The 19,453-nt window shown below is 38.2% G+C and overlaps 1 protein-coding gene across 1 annotated transcript in view; it reads right to left on the bottom strand.

Annotated features, from left to right (window-relative positions):
- OTOR (otoraplin) overlaps window positions 1-8,257 on the bottom strand; it is a 41,664-nt gene extending 33,407 nt beyond the window's left edge. The window contains exons 1-2 of the mRNA XM_063441513.1: window positions 8,073-8,257; window positions 2,919-3,061 (exon numbers count right to left, since the gene is read on the bottom strand). Of these exons, the coding sequence (XP_063297583.1) occupies window positions 2,919-3,061; window positions 8,073-8,196 (267 nt within the window). The 5' untranslated portion in view covers window positions 8,197-8,257. The remainder of the gene's footprint in view (window positions 1-2,918; window positions 3,062-8,072) is intronic.
- Between the last annotated feature and the right edge of the window lie 11,196 nt (window positions 8,258-19,453).

Below are 19,453 nucleotides of genomic sequence, written 5' to 3'. Positions count from 1 at the left end.
TGGTACCCAAAAGGTTGATTCCCCCCAGATGTTTCAAAACTACAGCTTCCATGATGCTTTGCCCGTTTAAAGGCATTGTAAAAGCATGCAAAGCACCATGGGAGTTGTAGTTCTACAACATTTATGGATCTACCTATTGGGCATCCTTGCACTGTAGTCTTGCCCAAACCTCCAAAAAGCCTTTGCACACAGCCAAAACGTAGTAACCAGCACTCTTACATTCTGTGCATCCAATGGGTATAAAATGCAATTAAATAAACCATAAGGACATTTTCCCAACTAATAATGCGATTTATGAAGTCTATACAGGGATATTTACTGCAATTCAAAGTGAATTTTTAATTTAAGGCCAAGTAGCTGAACTGGAAGTCAATTGTGCCTTTTTTTCCGTTTGGCTATATCGACCCTTAATTTGATATTCATTTTGAATTCTCTTTGATATCCCAATAATTCTCATTTTAGTAAATAGCTCTGGGTAGTGTATATCACCTTATTCGGCATAAGACACTTACACTCTAGACGTCACATTTTGGAGTAATTGAGGTTCTCCAATCATTTTTACTGTGGTTTTTTGATAGTAGCAACAAAATATAGACAATTATCCACAAAGAAATAAAAAAAAAGAGAAATATTTTTCTTTACAAAGATGTTTTTCATTTTGGATCAAATCCTTTATATTGTCCGCTGCCAAACTAAATTTCCTGTCTGTAACCGATCTGCTTGGAATTTCTGAATCACGTCGGAATGGATTTGTTTCTCTGTAGTCTGTAGTCTCTCTTTTGAATTTGCTGTATGTCCTTCTTTTAGTATTATATAAATTGTTTCAATATTTCAATTCAACACATTCCCTGGAGTGCATCTTCTTTAAATGTTTTGATAACCTGTAACTCTGCTTTAACATTGGAATACATGTATAATAGATTCTTTTTTCCTGCAGATGTACTACATTCCTCTTTAGTAATTGTATTTGCAGTAGGATATGAGGTTTCAGACATCTAGGTACCAGCTTTTTGTTAACAAATGCTTTCCAGCTATAAATATTCCACCAGTTGTGTATTTGGTTCCGGAAATGATTCTGTATGTTTTCAAATGCCTGTTTACATCACGATTTGATGGTTGAATTGATAGGTTAGTTGTAAATATATCGGTGAACTTTGACATTAAAATGCCAACATTAAGCACTCCGTAAAGTACACGTGCCATGATTTACACGCTACATATGAGGGATGCGCATATAATGGGGCCCAAAATGAGGGATGCTAGTTTCCAGTTAAAGCACTTTTACCAAAATAATTGTTTTTGGGGAGAGAATAATTACAATAATAATCAAAACTTGCCAATAACAAAATGACATTTACAACAAAGTTAAAAGTGTTTCATTTAGATTCTGTGTAGAAAAAGTCAGCTTGTATATATGGTAAACATCTAGACAGTTAGAATGGTATTGAAGGTGTCACGTCCATTTTTATACTTTTAAGCATATTCAATGGATAAATTACCTGCTCATTCAGATTTTTTCACTTGCCCATTTTTCCTGTTTAAAACATGTGTCAGGATTATATTGATCCAGCACGCAGAATAGTATCACACTCTAGAACTAAAGGTAACATCTTACCGGGCCTTAGAATGGCCGGACTAAACGTACCCGAGAATTGTCAGAAAACTAGCCGAAGTCCGGGACACAGAACGAGACACAGCGATAAGGAAAAGCCAAAAGTCAAGGTACCTGAAGTCAGGGAAGTCAAAACGAAGCCAAAGTAAAAAAAAAAAAAAAAACACAATCCAGAACACACTCTTGGATAACCATCTAAGGGAAACACGACAGGGCAATGAGCTTAAGGAATAAGTGAGTTTAAATAACCCTCTTGCAGATCCGATTGGCTGTACCTAGCCCTTGACCCCCAAATGTGCGTGTACGTCTTTTGCGTGACATCACCCGCACGTCAACGTCGTCTTTACCATGGACGGACATGGGGCTATATAATTGCGTGGCCAGCCCCACAAGCCAAGCATCATGACAGAAGACCGCCGAGGGGCACTCCCCTCGATCTTCGGAAGGTAATTATCTCAGTTTTTGCCACGTGGATACGAAGGATATGTGAAAACATGAAATTCAAGCACTGACTGTTCACTTGCTGCCTAATATATCCCACACCTTGATGGGTGCCATTGTAATTATATTATCATTTTTATGCACTTTACCTGTCAGTGGTTTTAGTGTTGTGGCTGATCAGGGTAGGAATATAATGTATGGATAAATGTATGTATATATTCTATTTAGCCATGGGCCTTTTATACACTCTAGTTGTGGTTGCTGTGGAGATGACTATGAAAGTGCACCATTTGATACTTTATACTTGAGTTGCTATTGACACTCTGTAGTTGATTCGCTAATGGGTGGATGCTAAGGGGTAGCATATAGTAGTGACCACAAAACACGGGACTGGAGGTTGGAAACTATTTGGTATTTTACAACTAACAAATATCTATCAATTGTTGGTAACAAGAACAGCTTACTGCTGATAGTTAACAAAAACACTAGAAGCAAAGCCATAAAAGGATACAGTCGGCATCCAAGCAAGATAGAGGTAAGAATCATAACTCTCCTAAAAGGATACAGTCAGCATCCAGGCAAGATAAAGGTAAGAATCATAACTCTCCTAAAAGGATACAGTCAGCATCCAGGCAAGATAGAGGTAAGAATCATAACTCTCCTAAAAGGATACAGTCAGCATCCAGGCAAGATAGAGGTAAGAATCATAACTCTCCTAAAAGTATACAGTCAGCATCCAGGCAAGATAGATGTAAGAATCATAACTCTCCAAACAGAAATTCAAATACTGGAACATAAAATTCATCAAAATAGCAAATGTTCTTTTAATCACATATAAATTACAAGTAAAGAAATGCAGTCTTACACTTCCAAACCAGAACTCTCCATCTTCTTTTTGGGGTTTTACCAGTTTTGAGTACACATAAATCAGTTCTCCTTTCTTAATATTTACAAATCTGCAGTCAGGAGCATTGTAATCATCTTCTGCTCTGGCAAGAGAGATTGCATCTGAAAGAACAAGGGAAGAGATTTACGGAACATTTGCGAAAAATCAAGTTATCTTATAAAATCATGTTATCCTTCTCTGCTAACATTGCCGTTATTATACCCCTGGTTCCCTTCTCCTCTTCCTTGACCACTTTTCTGCCTGGCTACCCTAATTCCTCTCTTCTAATATTCCATCCCTAGATCTTGGGGACTTCAATATTCCCATCAACCCACCTTTGACCTCAGCAACCTCCAAACTACTTTCAATTACTTCTTCCCTCAGGCTATCGCAGTGGGTTAATTCTCCGACCCATGTATCTGGCAATACCGTCGATCTCATTTTCTCATCTAATCATCTGCAACACTCCATTTCCTCTCTCTGATCACCACCTCTTATCGTTTGCTCTCGAGTACCCTCTCACTCAACAACCTCAGCCTAACCCCCCTCAACTCAGGAGCAACCTTAATTCTCTTGACCTCCAGCAGCTGTCAGCTGATATTGATTCACAACTGCTATCCATCCCTTCCCTCTCCTGTCCCTCACTGGCCATCTCCACATATAACCCTACCCTCACCTCTGACTTGAACGCTACAGCCCCACTCCAAACAAGCACCTCAAGGAGGACACGCCCCCAACTGTAGCATACTAAATCAACATGCTCCCTGCAAAGATGCTCCTGTTGTGCTGAATGCTCCTGGAGGAAGTCCCGCACAAAGTCAGACTTTCCCCATTATAGATTCATATTGTGTTCATACAGCGCAGCCCTTGCCCTCACCAAACAGTCCTACTTTTCCTATCTCATTAGTTCATGCTCCCGCAATCCCAGGCGTCTCTTTGACACCTTTAATTCTCTTCTTCACCCTGCTGTGGCCACCCCCCAGACTAACCTTAATGCCGATAGCTTTGCATGTTACTTTACCGACAAGATTGAACAGCTAAGGAAAGAATTCTCCGCACCTTGCCACTCTCTTTCTCAACCACACATAGTTCATGCTACTGAACAAGAGGTGGCTGCACTTCTCCTTTCCTCTGGCCCCACCACTTCCCCACTCGCTCCTGTCCCATCTCACCTTATTAGATCTCTCTCCACTTGTCTTGTGCCTTCCTTAACGCATATCTTCAACTGCTCTCTCTCTCTTCTGGTGTTGTCTCTGCTGATCTTAAACATGCCACTGTAGTCCCTATCCTGAAAAAAAAACATATCTTTACCTGTCCTCCCCCTCTAACTCTCGTCCTATATCCCTGCTCCCTTTTTCCTCAAAGCTTCTGGAAAGACTTGTCTTTATCCGTGTGTCTCACTTCCTCAATTCTAACTCTCTCCTTGACCCTCTTCAATCTGACTTCCGCCCTCTCCACTCTACTGAGACTGTGCTTATCAAAGTTACTAACGACCTAATCACAGCTAAATCCAAAGGTCACTACTCCATACTAATTCTTCATGACCTCTCTGCTGCTTTTGACATCGTTGATCATGCTTTCCTTCTTCAAACTCTTCAATCACTCAGTCTCTGTGACTCTGTCCTCTCGTGGTTTTCCTCTTATCTCTCCCAACGCTCATTCAAACTCTCCTTTTCTAATGATACCTCCACCCCTCGTCCTGTCTCAGTTGGAGTCCCCCAAGGCTCTGTCCTTGGTCCCCTTCTATTTTCTCTTTATACTGCCTCTCTTGGCAAACGTATTACCTCTTTTGGATTCCACTACCACCTGTACGCTTGATGACACCCAGATATATCTCTCCTCCCTGGCCCTCTCTCCTGCCATCCTGCAATGGGTCACTGCTTGCCTTTCTTCCATCTCTAAAATTGAGCTCCTTGTCTTTCCTCCTTCTAATACTGATCCTCCTCTTTCGCTCTCCCTTCACATTAGTGGCATTCACATAAGTCCATCATTGCAAGTGCGCTTTCTTGGCGTCATACTTGATTCTGGCCTCACCTTTGACCCTCGCATCCAGTATGTTGCCAAATCCTGTAGATTCAATCTTAAAAACATAGCCCGCACCCGCCCCTTTCTTACGCAAGATGCTACCACGGAGCTTGTCCATGCTCTTGTAATTTCCCGCATGGATTATTGTAGCCCTCTCCTGATTGGTCTTCCCAAAAGCCGTACTGCACCACTACAGTCCGTAATGAATTCTGCCGCCAGACTGATTTTCCTCTCTAGTCGGTTCTCTCACACCTCACCCCTCTGTCAGTCCTTACATTGGCTTCCTGTATCCTTTAGGAGTTATTTCAATTTACTAATTTCCATAGGTATGTCCCTTCTCGGTCTCTCTGCTCTGCCCGTGACCTTCTCCTGTCCGTTGTTCGCACCCGTACGGCCAACTCACGCTTGCAGGACTTCTCGCGGGTGGCTCCCTTCTTATGGAATAGCCTGCCTACTGCCATCAGACTCTACCCTAGTCTTTAATCGTTTAAGAAGTGACTTAAAACCCATCTCTTTAGGAAAGCATGTGGACTCTCAGAGTAACCTCTACCTTACATACCTGTCTCTTGCTCTCTCCTAAAGGGCAGCACTCTACTCTCTCCTCCAGCTCTGCCTCACTCCCACCTTATTTGACTGCGAATTCCTGTCCTATTGTGTTTTACACCCCAACTCCTATAGACTGTAAGCTTGTTTGAGCAGGATCCTCTTCAACCTATCATTCCTGTAAGTTTTCTTGTAATTGTTCTATTTATAGTTAAATCCCCCTCTAATAATATTGTAAAACACTACGGAATCTGTTGGCGCTATATAAATGGCAATAATAATAATAATAATATATTGGATTATTTGGGAAACTATAAATTGTGCAACGTTGCCAATAGAATTGCAAACTTCAGGGCAAATTAACCAAGCTGGAAAAATATCTGAGTTGAGGCATTTTTAACCAATTAAAATATTTTGTCCTATAATTTGGATTTTCCCAGAAAATTGAATAATCCTGAATAAAAAATAATATTTTGCATGTTGAGTTAATGGATCTATTGGTTGAAATAAACCTTGCCATTTTCCTTTGTAAAGCAAGGTGTTATAATATATGAATAAATAAGTAATCACAAAGGAACACAAATGGTAGCTCATCTGTATTAATCTTTAACAAGGCCATATGCAGACTTAAAAAATGGCAAATCATACACAGATCGATACCATGTCTTTGTAATACAGTAGTTGAAGATTTTTTAAAACAACATTCGTCGTCGCATGAGCAAGTGAAAGAGTGGGCAAGCTGTGATTTCATGTTCTATTCTAATTGTGAGCAAGAAGCTTGCTATTTTAGTAGTACAACGTGTACTATTTTAGTATCATTTCTTATACTTCAATGAGTTTGAGTGCAATGGATAAAATATTCCAGATAAGTGTCTCTACATTTACTGAGTCTGAAGAGTGAGAAGGAATCCCATAGTACAACATTAACTTTGTCGATACGCTGCACCATATACTGTAATATTCTGGTTTGTTTTCTTATTTTTCTAACACGTGCTAGAGATTACTGTTCTAGATATCATTAATTTAATGCTTTATATCGGCATAGTGATTTGCAACCATACAGCATTTTATTTTCACATACCAAGGCAACGATGTTTCGATTGATTCGGCATAATAAGTAGAATATCCTTTCACTTTATATTTAATATATTTACATTATTTTTAAAGCAGCTCTATTAGAGATTTATTTTTCTATTCTTGTCACTACATTAGCAAAATAGTAAATGCCCTTACATCACATTGTATTACTCTATTTGAAGCAAACAAAAGTGTACCCATAATTTTTATCATCTTTCAATATAATGCATATTTATTAAGCTCAGTAAGCGCTACGGAATCTGTTGGCGCTATATAAATGGCAATAATAATAATAATACATATACTATATTCTTTTTTTTTTTTATTGTGCATGGGGTAACAAACATTTTACGATGCCACAACAGCATATGTAAGTACATTGACAACACATATACTATATTTTTAAAGTGATTAAGATAGTGTTTTGCTTTCTGTTAGATAATTATTTGTACATTAGAATGTCAGGTCATCAATTATACATTTACCTAGAATTCTTCAAAAAAAACCTGACTCTAAATATTCGCCATTACAATAAAATCAGTAATATGCAATGGTTTTGAGTCTGATGAGATTAATATTCTTTTTCCAATCAACAAAAAATTACAAATACTGCATCGCCAGCCAGTTTTGGGTTCCACCCAATGGGTTAAGGTAACTCTAGATGGACCTAATTCCCCTTTTTACAGGTCTGAGAAATGATATGATTATTATTTATTATTTCAGAAGCAAGAAAAGGTTCTGAACCACCATACAATATGAAGGGACACATTCAATATATCTGTATTGAACACTAAACAATGTTATCTGTAATGACATGAAATAAAAATAATAAACAAACAGGTAGGCAGACAGGTGGACGGACGGGAGTCTGTTCGTTATAAAGTTGTGGAGACTTGAAAATATGTAACGTCTACCGCATAATAGAAGATCTCCAACTGAGCAGGATCTAAATGTATTTAACCTTGTACTGCAGAGAGTCCCAGGAGGAAGGATTCCCCAAGTGGGTTAATCTTATAAGAGCAGGCTGTATTAGGTTACTAGAATAGTACCTGCCAAGAATGGGGTACATTGACGTTGTGGCAGGCTTATGCAATGTATGATCATATACTGTGATTAATCCCCCATTATTTTTGCCCAAGTCAGGTGTTTTTAAAAACTGGATTCTGCATGTCGTTACAATTGGTCCCAGCAGCACCATTACAGTATATGCATGTTAAGGTGAGTACAGCCTACCTGGTTTTGAGTGTATTGCACCCAGGCAGAGTTCTTGAGTGCCAAGATTTTTGGGCATATACATCCACACATTAAAGATATATACACAAACAAAGGATGCAATCTCAGAGCTTTTGCAGTGAACTACTTGGTTTTAATTTGTAAACAAAGTTACATTATGGTTGCTTGATCAACGTTTCCACCCCCAGTGGGTATTTTACTAGATCTTATATATGTATATATATTTCCAAAATTATAAACGACAAGAGTACTTACAAGCACATTCATCATCAGCGCAAAGTTTTTTCTTGGACAATTTCTGCATAAATATCCCATTAGCTTCATGGTACATGAGCCCAAAGTAGAGGAACAATATGGCGATGTGAGCTACCTGTGACATCCTGTCTCTTTTTACGCAGAGCCTTGCTCAGAGCTTGTGAAGCTAAAAACAGATTCACTGTTCCTTCATTCACTTACATTTATGCAGAAGACAAACATCTGGACGGACACAGTGAACCAATCAGGAATGGCCAGTCCAGCATTCCAACATTTATTGACATGAGTCTCACACACAAAAGGGCCCCTGTACGGATGTTTATCAAAGCGATGTCAGACATTTCATGTAACGGAGAGAATAAATATCCCTTTACAGAAAAAATGGGAACACATTTAGTAACTGCTTACTGCACGCAGCAAAGGAAATAGTTCACAGGGTTTGTTGATGGAAATAAAGTTAAGTTATGCTAGACCGGAGTGGGATTTTTATATGGAAATATAGAAACAATCTGCGTTACTCAGTCCTGTGCAAGAATTGACTGCTTTTATTCCATTCAGTTTCTTTATAATATTGTTGATTAATTTCCAATAATAGATTATATTAAATAAAAATGGTCCGAATTAAAGGGGAATTGTTACCTCAACACTATCTTTTAATATAATGATCCTTTAATCAAGTTTTGATAAGACGTGGCCTGCCATTGTTAATATGTCAGTTTCTGAATGTTGCTGTCACATGATTAGACGTGACCCGCAACCGTTAATATGTCAGTTTCTGAATGTTACTATTATATGATAAGACGTGACCTGCCACTGTTAATAAGTCAATTTCTGCATGCTGCTGTCACATGATAAGACGTGACCTGCCACCGTTAATATGTCAGTTTCTGAATGCTACTGTCACATGATAAGATGTGACCTGCCACTGTTAGTAACATTCAGAAACTGACATATTATCACATGATAAGACATGACCTGTCACTAATATGTCAGTTTCTGAATGCTGCTGTCACATGATAAGACGTGACCTGCCACTGTTAATATGTCAGTTTCTGAATGCTACTGTCACATGATAAGACGTGACCTGCCACCGTTAATATGTCAGTTTCTGAATGCTACTGTCACATGATAAGATGTGACCTGCCACTGTTAATATGTCAGTTTCTGAATGTTACTGTCACATGATAAGACGTGACCTGCCACTGTTAATATGTCAGTTTCTGAATGCTACTGTCACATGATAAGACGTGACCTGCCACCGTTAATATGTCAGTTTCTGAATGCTACTGTCACATGATTAGACGTGACCCGCAACCGTTAATATGTCAGTTTCTGAATGTTACTATCACATGATAAGACATGACCTGTCACTAATATATCAGTTTCTGAATGCTACTGTCACATGATAAGATGTGACCTGCCACTGTTAATATGTCAGTTTCTGAATGCTACTGTCACATGATAAGACGTGACCTGCCACTGTTAATATGTCAGTTTCTGAATGCTGCTGTCACATGATTAGATGTGACCTGCCATTGTTAATATGTCAATTTCTGCATGCTGCTGTCACATGATAAGACGTGACCTGCCACCGTTAATATGTCAGTTTCTGAATGCTACTGTCACATGATAAGATGTGACCTGCCACTGTTAGTAACATTCAGAAACTGACATATTATCACATGATAAGACATGACCTGTCACTAATATGTCAGTTTCTGAATGCTGCTGTCACATGATAAGACGTGACCTGCCACTGTTAATATGTCAGTTTCTGAATGCTACTGTCACATGATAAGACGTGACCTGCCACCGTTAATATGTCAGTTTCTGAATGCTACTGTCACATGATAAGATGTGACCTGCCACTGTTAATATGTCAGTTTCTGAATGTTACTGTCACATGATAAGACGTGACCTGCCACTGTTAATATGTCAGTTTCTGAATGCTACTGTCACATGATAAGACGTGACCTGCCACCGTTAATATGTCAGTTTCTGAATGCTACTGTCACATGATTAGACGTGACCCGCAACCGTTAATATGTCAGTTTCTGAATGTTACTATCACATGATAAGACATGACCTGTCACTAATATATCAGTTTCTGAATGCTACTGTCACATGATAAGATGTGACCTGCCACTGTTAATATGTCAGTTTCTGAATGCTACTGTCACATGATAAGACGTGACCTGCCACTGTTAATATGTCAGTTTCTGAATGCTGCTGTCACATGATTAGATGTGACCTGCCATTGTTAATATGTCAGTTTCTGAATGTTGCTGTCACATGATTAGACGTGACCCGCAACCGTTAATATGTCAGTTTCTGAATGTTACTATTATATGATAAGACGTGACCTGCCACTGTTAATAAGTCAGTTTCTGAATGCTGCTGTCACATGATAAGACGTTACCTGCAACTGTTAATATGTCAGTTTCTGAATGTTACTATCACATGATAAGACATGGCCTGTCACTAATATGTCAGTTTCTGAATGCTACTGTCACATGATAAGACGTGACCTGCCACTGTTAATATGTCAGTTTCTGAATGCTACTGTCACATGATAAGATGTGACCTGCCACTGTTAATATGTCATTTTCTGAATGCTACTATCACATGTTAAGACGTGACCTGCCAGTTTATGAATGCTGCTGTTTATATGTCAGTTTATGAATGCTGCTGTTTTGGGCAGAGAAGGTCACTTGTTTGTACTTGACCCAACCCAGGCCAACACTTACCAGCTCCCTCCTGACTGAAAGTAACAGACCCAAGAACTGACCTACATTAGAAGATGAAAATGTTTGAAGTTAAAAAAGGGCTCACAAGGTCAGAAAGATTAAGAACCACTATTTTTGTTTTTTCCAGTGCTCATTTTTTGTTGTTTTTTTTCTTTTTAATTTCAGTGGTTTAAGTAAATGATCTTGGAGCAAATGACGAAGGATGTGCATGGGCAAAACATTTGGTTCGGTTTGGCACTTCCGAAATTCGGGACTTCGGCAGTTTGGCACTTCCGATATTTGGGACTTTCGCAATTCGGCACTTTGGGAATTCTGGGCTTTGGCAATACCCTAACTCTACCCCTAACCTAACCCTTAGGGGCAGGGTAAGGGTTAGGGGTAGGGTTAAAGTTAGGGTTAGGGTTAGATTCCTGTCAACATTCCCTTAATTTACCCTCCCTCACCTGTTTTGCTACTTTTCAGAAATCCGAAGCACTTCAGCAGCTCTGAAATTCGGCACTCTGGCAGTTTGGCTCGGCACTTCTGAAATTCGGCACTTCGGACATTCGGAAGCATCCAAATGTCCGAATTGCCGAAATTCGGCTGAATTTAAATTCGCACCAAAACAAATTGCACATGTCTACAAATGACTTGCCCAAAGCATAGAGAGGCATCCAACAAGCTACCAACAATACTGAATCTCTCCATTTTACATTTCCCAGCAACTTTCAGCAAGCTCCAGGTACTGCCTGAATTTTGGAAGATACTCCACCCACCTCATTCATTCTTACTTTGTTACCATATTACATTTCTTACTATAGCATTGTTACCATTCCTGTAGTCTGCCACTATTAATTTTCTATGCATACAGTTTTTTTTTTTAGGATTATCATTTAATGTATTGAATCAATATTTTCATGTACATGGTTATTAATATTTTGGGTGATAAAATTTGGTTGGCAAACCTTTCAATGATATACAACAAATGTTTACTCTATCCCTCTCCCCTTTCCTTTGCTCCTCCTGGCTGTAAATACCTTCATATAACTGTTCCATCTCCATCTGTGTTCTTCGGGCCTCATCTCACACTCCCAGAACCAACAATACTGAATCTCTCAATTTCTTCTACACTACTCGCCCACCCAGGTTCTCCTAAATATATAGCATGCTCCTCTAGCTGTTTAAGAATCTCACTCAATTACCGCTTCATTCCCTTTATATTTTACCAAAAGCTGTTGATGAAGATGGTGGATGCCATTCTGAACGTAATTTTATGCTGTGCAGCTCAATATTTCTTTATTTTTTTAATTATCTTACCTAGAGCAGACGTATAGTGCTATTCAAGGTCCCAGTGGTTTTAATTCTAAGTAAATTGACCTAGTTATGAAGCAATTTTCACGTCTTACCAATCACCATGCCTAGCACTGACTGCTCTTACACTGTTATTGTCGCATTATCAGACATGTCACCTAGCCTGATATTTTAACGTGTATTCTTGTATGGCTACGTGAATTTCTTGTTATTATTTCTATAAAAATGTGCAACTTCTCTCAATGCCACATCAATGTTATATGTGTCTATTGTTGAAAAGCTTGCTCTGTTGTTGGGGCATGGCAAGCCTGTTTAAAACCCACGGCACTAAGTAAATAAAGATTGACACCAAAAAAAACAACAAACTAAAGTGTCATGACTATCGAAGCTAATTATGACAAAAGCATGTTACTTAATGGCATATATTAGCATCCAAGCATTATCTGCACTAAGAGAACCTCAAAGAGTTCAAGCTTGAAGGATTTATTCTGTACTTTGTTGAAAAAAAAATAAGAAAATAAAAACACAAAAGACTGGAAAGTCAAACGTTCATTTGTTTATGACAAAAAAAGGAAAATGGTGTAAAGTGGCTGTAAAACAGCAATGTTTATTGGTCAACCAATAGATTGCCAGTGAGGCAGTGGAGTTGGCACATTTTTAAGAATAAGCAATTTTCATCTACAATTTTGCAACTCTGCTTTCTGTTCTTGTATCATTACAATTTGCTAATTTGTAAACGAACGCTATTGAGGTAGGACTATTTCCAGAGCTCGTCCTTTCATTTCACGTTGTAAATATGGTGGTAAACTTCTAAAAGTGTTTCTAAGAAAATAGTGAGGCAAATTTTTTCAGTGCAATCGCAATAGAAACCAATCAATTTAGCATAAACATTCCGTTAGTTTCCATGGTAATTGCCCACTTCACAATTCTCGCTATTCCTCCGTTAGTGACCGTTATATAATATCCCCAGTTTTATTTAGGAGAATATTATGCCCATTTTGTACTAAAGCATCTCAGTTATATATCGTGCACAAAATGGAGCTAAATCTAATACTGGGGACCACTATGGACATCCATGTACAACTTGAGTTAAACTAGATTCTGCTACTGTGTATTAAGTTTAAAGATATAAACTAGCTCTCATTTGCAAATACAAACCCCTAACCGAAGGAGTACACAGGGGATATGGGGGGAAACAAAGTTCCTATCCTAGAGTCTTCTGTGTATGAGCACATACAAACAGAGGGAACTAGGAATAAACTGTCTATGAAACATTAGCTACATCACAGTAGTGGTGCAATCTGTGTTATCATCAGCACACAGGGGATTATTCTCTAAACAGCATATTGTGGTAAACCGAAATCCAAATTGCAAGATTTAAGCTAAATATCAGATGTGGAAGAATTCTGCAATTCAGCTTTATTTAATACAGCTTAGTATTTAGTAAATATATCCAACCGTCACAATTTTCAAGTTCCCTCCACATACACTTACACTGACACCTCATGCATGTATTCATATGGACAAAATCTTTTATACATAGATTACCCCCCACCCCCAAGACATTTTCATTATGCAAACACCCAATCTCATACATACACGCATACACAATCACTCACCCCACTGACAGAGGTGCGTTATCCTTGTAAAGTATAATATTGGCTATATTAGCAATATTCAGAATCAATATGAACGTTTAGATACGTATAAAAAAAAAACCCAGTATTGCGCTACTGGGATTTCTCTGTGTTCTGTCACATCTTGACATCTGTCAGTATCACACATGCTGCTCCTGTGTAAATTAAATACATGTTGGCATATCTCTGATTTTAAAACATCAGATGCTGACGTTTCCACCACCCTATTATTCACGTATTAAAATAAAAGATGAATAGATGACAGGTTGGACCCTACATTTTGAGTTTTCATAGGTTAAAAATAAGAGGTGCCGCTCACTGGACCCCAGAAAATAAAACACGATTAAAACAAATATATGATACAATAGATAATAGGAAGAAAAAATGAAAATTAAGGAGAGGGGGGACAAAAAAGTAAAAGAAATAGAACGTAAGTAGCAGTTTTTTAAAGCTTTGTCAGACGTCCCGTAAAACTAAATTCTAAAAAAATATAACATATATTTATAATAGTATATAATAATCCAATTTAGTTATTTATTTGCCAGTTGGTTACCAGTCCCCTTCACCCCTTCCCGTTTTTATGGGGAACCTGAGGAAAGAACATATTGGGTACTAGAATATTAGAAACTGTGGAAAGAAAATCAAACAAGAACGTGCAAGAAAGTTGTGGTTTATGTTACACTCTATTTAGCCCTTTAAAAGAGACCTTGGCTGGTTTATTCAATAAACTCTGAATTTTAGTCAATTAAACCCAAATATCAAAGCGTGAGAAGGGCCAACGTCATTTAATTTCTCTAATTCAACTAAAGTAACAGTTTAGCAATTGAAACTCAATTTTGCCATTTCCCACGAAATGACATCAGACCTCCTCGCGCTTTGCATGAGGATATCGAACAAATTCCCCACAGGAAAGCATTGATTCAATGCTTTCCTATTTGGACGCTCAAATGCGCGCATGGAGCTTGCCCCGCATCCACATTAGGTTCCTCCTATCGAAATGACGTCACCAGTAGAGGCGACAGAGCCAGAATAATAGTAATAGAGATAGGGACACTATAACATTAGTAATATAGTTTTGTATTCCTAATGCAGTAGTGTTCCCTTAAAAGAACACTTTAAACACCATAACAACTACAGGACATCAGGATTGTCCTGGCGCCCCATCTCTTCTCAGCCTCCAGGAGACCCAGGTCCAGATCATTTGCTGAGAGGTAGCTAATTGCACTCGACTGATGAGCTAAGACCTGCACCACCAGACTTAGCTTGGAGTGGAGATATTCCAGCTGCAATGAAGGTACTGGAAGGGTTTTAATTTTGGAATGTTTCTTCAATTATGGTCTTCAGATCTTACAAACACACATAGTTTAAAAAGCCTGTAAAGTGACAATTGTCTTGTAATGAAGAATTGCTTTGGTTCCTAAAGTTTTGGTGCTATATATTAATTATGAAACATTTTAGTTTTGTCTAAGTAGGTGCAGAAGCCGCAGTGAATTGTAAAAGGAATCGTTTGATGCCTTATAAATAGATGGCAGGGTGCAGTTAATTTACACAGGAACAGCATGTGTTATTCTGACAGGTGTCAAAATGTGATGGAACAATGGCACGAGTCAGATTGCACATTTGAAAAGCGCTGTTGTAGAACATTTTAATAAGATATTCAGCAAACAGGCTGTTAGATAGGGGAGGTGTTATATAAAACATTCTCTAACTGAAAAATTATTTATTGTGAAAAATAGGAAAAGATCCATCACAAATATCCACAATTAGATAACTAACCCTTTGTGTACAATTCTGTATGATATCTATATAATTCATACAAATGCATATACTACACATGTGGTGGGGGACAAAGGCTGAGGGCATACAATAAGGTTTGAGCTAACCTTTTGTGATGGGCCAAAATTGATGAAATGGGCAAGCCTGTAAAACAGGGCAAAAATATTAAAACGAACTAAATTTGTGATGGGCCAAAATTGATGAAATGGGTAAGCCTGTAACACAGGGCAAAAATATTAAAACTAACTAAATTTGTAACAATATAATTAGCAAAACCCTCTAATGACTAGGTCTACTTGTACCTTGCCCGATACAGCAGTTAGGAAGATACACAACAAGGACTCTAAAATGAAAGTTGGTAAAATTGGGCAAAAATTATTCTGTAACCCAGTGCGGAATGTAAAAAAAAATAAAATTATGCTAACTGTAAAACAATTTATTGGAAGTAAATGGTGCTCCGTACTAGCTGCTGTAAGGAAACACAGACTATTCCCAAGGTTCATGTCTTGGTATCTCTTTCAAACTTGACCTGAAACTAATTGTCAGAGTGCTTATTAAACCCTAATCTTCTGCTCTTTGTCTCCTCCCATTTGTCATTTTACACGTTGTAGTGTATCTGAACTACCCTTTTGGTTGGGATTAGTCTGATATGCAAATATTTAGGATCTCTTTGTTATGGCATAAGATGAGCTAAAACCAGTTTGAGATCTGAGCAGTGACCACAGAATGGCAAACTATTTGAGCTGTTATCCGTTCTCGGCATTCTCTTGCATTCGTTTTTTGTTTTCCTCCCTAAGTTTAACTCCTTAGTGACCAGACCGTTTTTCAATTTTCTTACCGTTAAAGACCAGGGCTCTTTTTAAATTTCTGCAGTGTTTGTGTTTAGCTGTAATTTTCCTTACTCATTTACTGTACCCACACATATTAAATACCGTTTTTCTCAAGATACCATTATTTTCATCATGTTATTTACTATAAAAGAAAATTATAAAATATGATGAAAAAAACATTTTCTAGGATTGCCAAAAAACGCCCATGCTAAATAGTTTCTAAATTTGTCCTGAGTTTAGAAATACCCAATGTCAACATGTTCTTAGCTTTCTTTGGAAAGTTATAGGGCTAAAAGTACAAGTAGCAATTTGCTATTTCCAAAACATATTTTTTTCAAAATTAACGCAAGTTACATTGTAACACGGATATCTGTCAGGAATCCCTGAATAACCCCTCACATGTATATATATATATTTTAAAAGAAGACAACCTAAGGTATTAAACTTGGGGTATTTTGACACTTTTCATGCAACCATTTTACCACCAATCTATGCCAAATTAAAAAAAAAATTATAATTGGTCATTTTTTTGACACACATAGCAATTTAAGAATACATGTACTGAGAACTTTAAGGGTTACTGCCAAAGAACATCCCAATATGTGTTCAGCAACAACAGTGATACTCCCAATGTATAGGTGATATCCCCCATGTATAGGTGTGTCGGGTTCTCTGGGAGCTAAAAGGCCTTATTTGGAGGGTGCGCATGACATATTTCCAACTTGGAATTTTCACAGCTGGTCATCATGCACCCATGTCCTATTTGGGACATTTTTGAAGCCGGCCAATGTAATTTACCCCCATCAAACCATATATTTTTGAAAAGGAGAAACCCTAGGGTATTTCAAATGGTGGTATTTTAACACGTCATATGCACTAATTCTACCACCAGTCTTTGTCAAACTTTTGGGTAATGATTTTTTTTGTTATTTTTCTCTCACATTGTACTTTAGGCAAGGATTCTGTTATGCGTTACTGACAAAGAACAATATGTGTTCAGCAACATCTCCCGAGTACAACAGTGCCCCCAATGTACAGGTTTTATGTGTTTTTGCAAAGTTACAGGGATCAAATGTAGGGCTTTCCCCTTTTCCATGTTTGCACATTGAGATTTGCCAGACTGGTTTGCTGGGTTTATGTTGCCTTTGAGACCGTATAGCAGCCCAGGAATGAAAATTAACCTCATCATGGCATACCATTTGTAAAAGTAGATAACCCACGGTATTCAAAATGGGGTATGTCCAGTCTTATGTAGTAGCCCCAAACGCTTGCCAAAATTAGCGTTCATATTTGTTGTTTGCATTATTTTTACACAAAAACTGCACTTTTACTGGTGATTTCATCGCCGTGATACGTTTTTCTGTTGTAAACACTCATATTTGTGTTCAGCGAAGTCTCCAGAGTATAACAATTGTAGTAAGGCCAAACGTAGACTGAAAGAACTAAACCACAGTGACTATATAGAGTGGCAAAAATAGGCCAAAACTACTTAAACCAAATATAGTGTGACCAAACATAGGCCGAATGTACGTAGCATGGCATGAACATAGGCCAAATGTACTGAACCACAGTGAATATGCTGGTCAAGTGTACGTCGAATGTACTGAACCACAATGAATATATAGCGTGGCCGAACATAGTCCAAGTGCACTGAACCACAGTGAATATGTAACATGGTCGAATGTATTTTAACACAGTCAATATGTAGGGTGGTTAAATGTACTGAACTTCCAGTCATTCTCATTGTTGAATAAAATGTGGCGGGCTCATATGACAGAATATGAGCATGGTAACCTTCTATTAAGCAAGTTGTAGTGAAGAGGAGATTCAGAAAAGCACTGTGTATATAGCGCATAACTATGCATCCTGGATTACAAAAAAAAAAAAGTAATAGAGCTTCACATACTGATAAAACAGACAAGACAGGAATATTATAGGTGCAGAAATGAGACCTGTCACTGCTGCTTCCTCTGACATGCAATACAGAGAGGGGAAATTAAAGGGGTGAGTAACTGGAATTGGGAAGCAATGACGGTGGAAGAAAGAAGCAGACCAACTACTTGCCTACTATTACTATTATTGTTCTGCAGTGCATTGGAGCAACAGGACCCCCCTCAAAGGAAAGGGACAAGTAAAATGCCTGGAGTAATAGCAAGTGATTATGGAGCAAGTACCATGAGGAAAGGAAGAGCATAAGCCACATTAAGAGGATGGGACAAATGACAAGAGGTGGGAGGTGCAAAGCGACCCTGTGTGGAACTAATAGAGAAAGGAATACATAACATGGGGAAGCACACACACGGTGAATGGAAAGATAAAAAGGAAGAAAGACATAGCCAGGTTGCAAGGGTCATCATAAAGGTGGATGTGGGGACAAGTAATAGAGAGAGAGGATGATAACATAGCAGTGCTGACATATAGTAAGAGGGTGTTGATGGTAACAAACAAAAAGAGGTGGAGATTGCATGTGAGGGAGGCACAACATTGGAGAAAGTGACAAAAAGGAAAGGCGAGAAAAAAAAAATATATATATATATATATATTTATTTTTTTTCTCGCCTTTCCTTTTTGTCACTTTCTCCAATGTTGTGCCTCCCTCACATGCAAGCTATATATCTATATATATATATGTCTGGCCCCCTGCAGGACAATAAAGAGAAAAATAAAATGTCAGATGGTGACATTCTGCCTTCTTTTCCTCTAGTGTAACAATTATCGGAATGTAATAAGAAATCAGAAACTGCAGTCAAATTGGTGCCGATATAAAAGTGTGGCAAAAGGTTGAAAAGTGAAGGAATCACTATGGAAACCAACTGAATGTTCATGCATATTCCATCGGTTCCATTAATTATTTAACTTTAAAATTGTACTTTTCTAGTTTCTGTTAGTGAATCTGACAAAATCTCACACCCGAGCTCTTTTTTACTTTCAGTACAAATAGTTAAGATTTTCAATACTGAACTACCCATACAGATTACTATTACGCAATTCTTTTAGTAAACACTTAACAACTACAGACAAAAGAAAGCTATATAGCGGAGGTTAGTCTATGACTAATGCTATTCTCAAACGAAGGACAAGATCTCCCACAATGCTTCTAC

The sequence above is a fragment of the Pelobates fuscus genome, chromosome 2 (genome assembly GCF_036172605.1).
Source record: "Pelobates fuscus isolate aPelFus1 chromosome 2, aPelFus1.pri, whole genome shotgun sequence".
NCBI lineage: Eukaryota > Metazoa > Chordata > Amphibia > Anura > Pelobatidae > Pelobates > Pelobates fuscus.
Note: the sequence above shows the minus strand (reverse complement) of the source record. Positions and strands in the feature narration are given on the sequence as shown.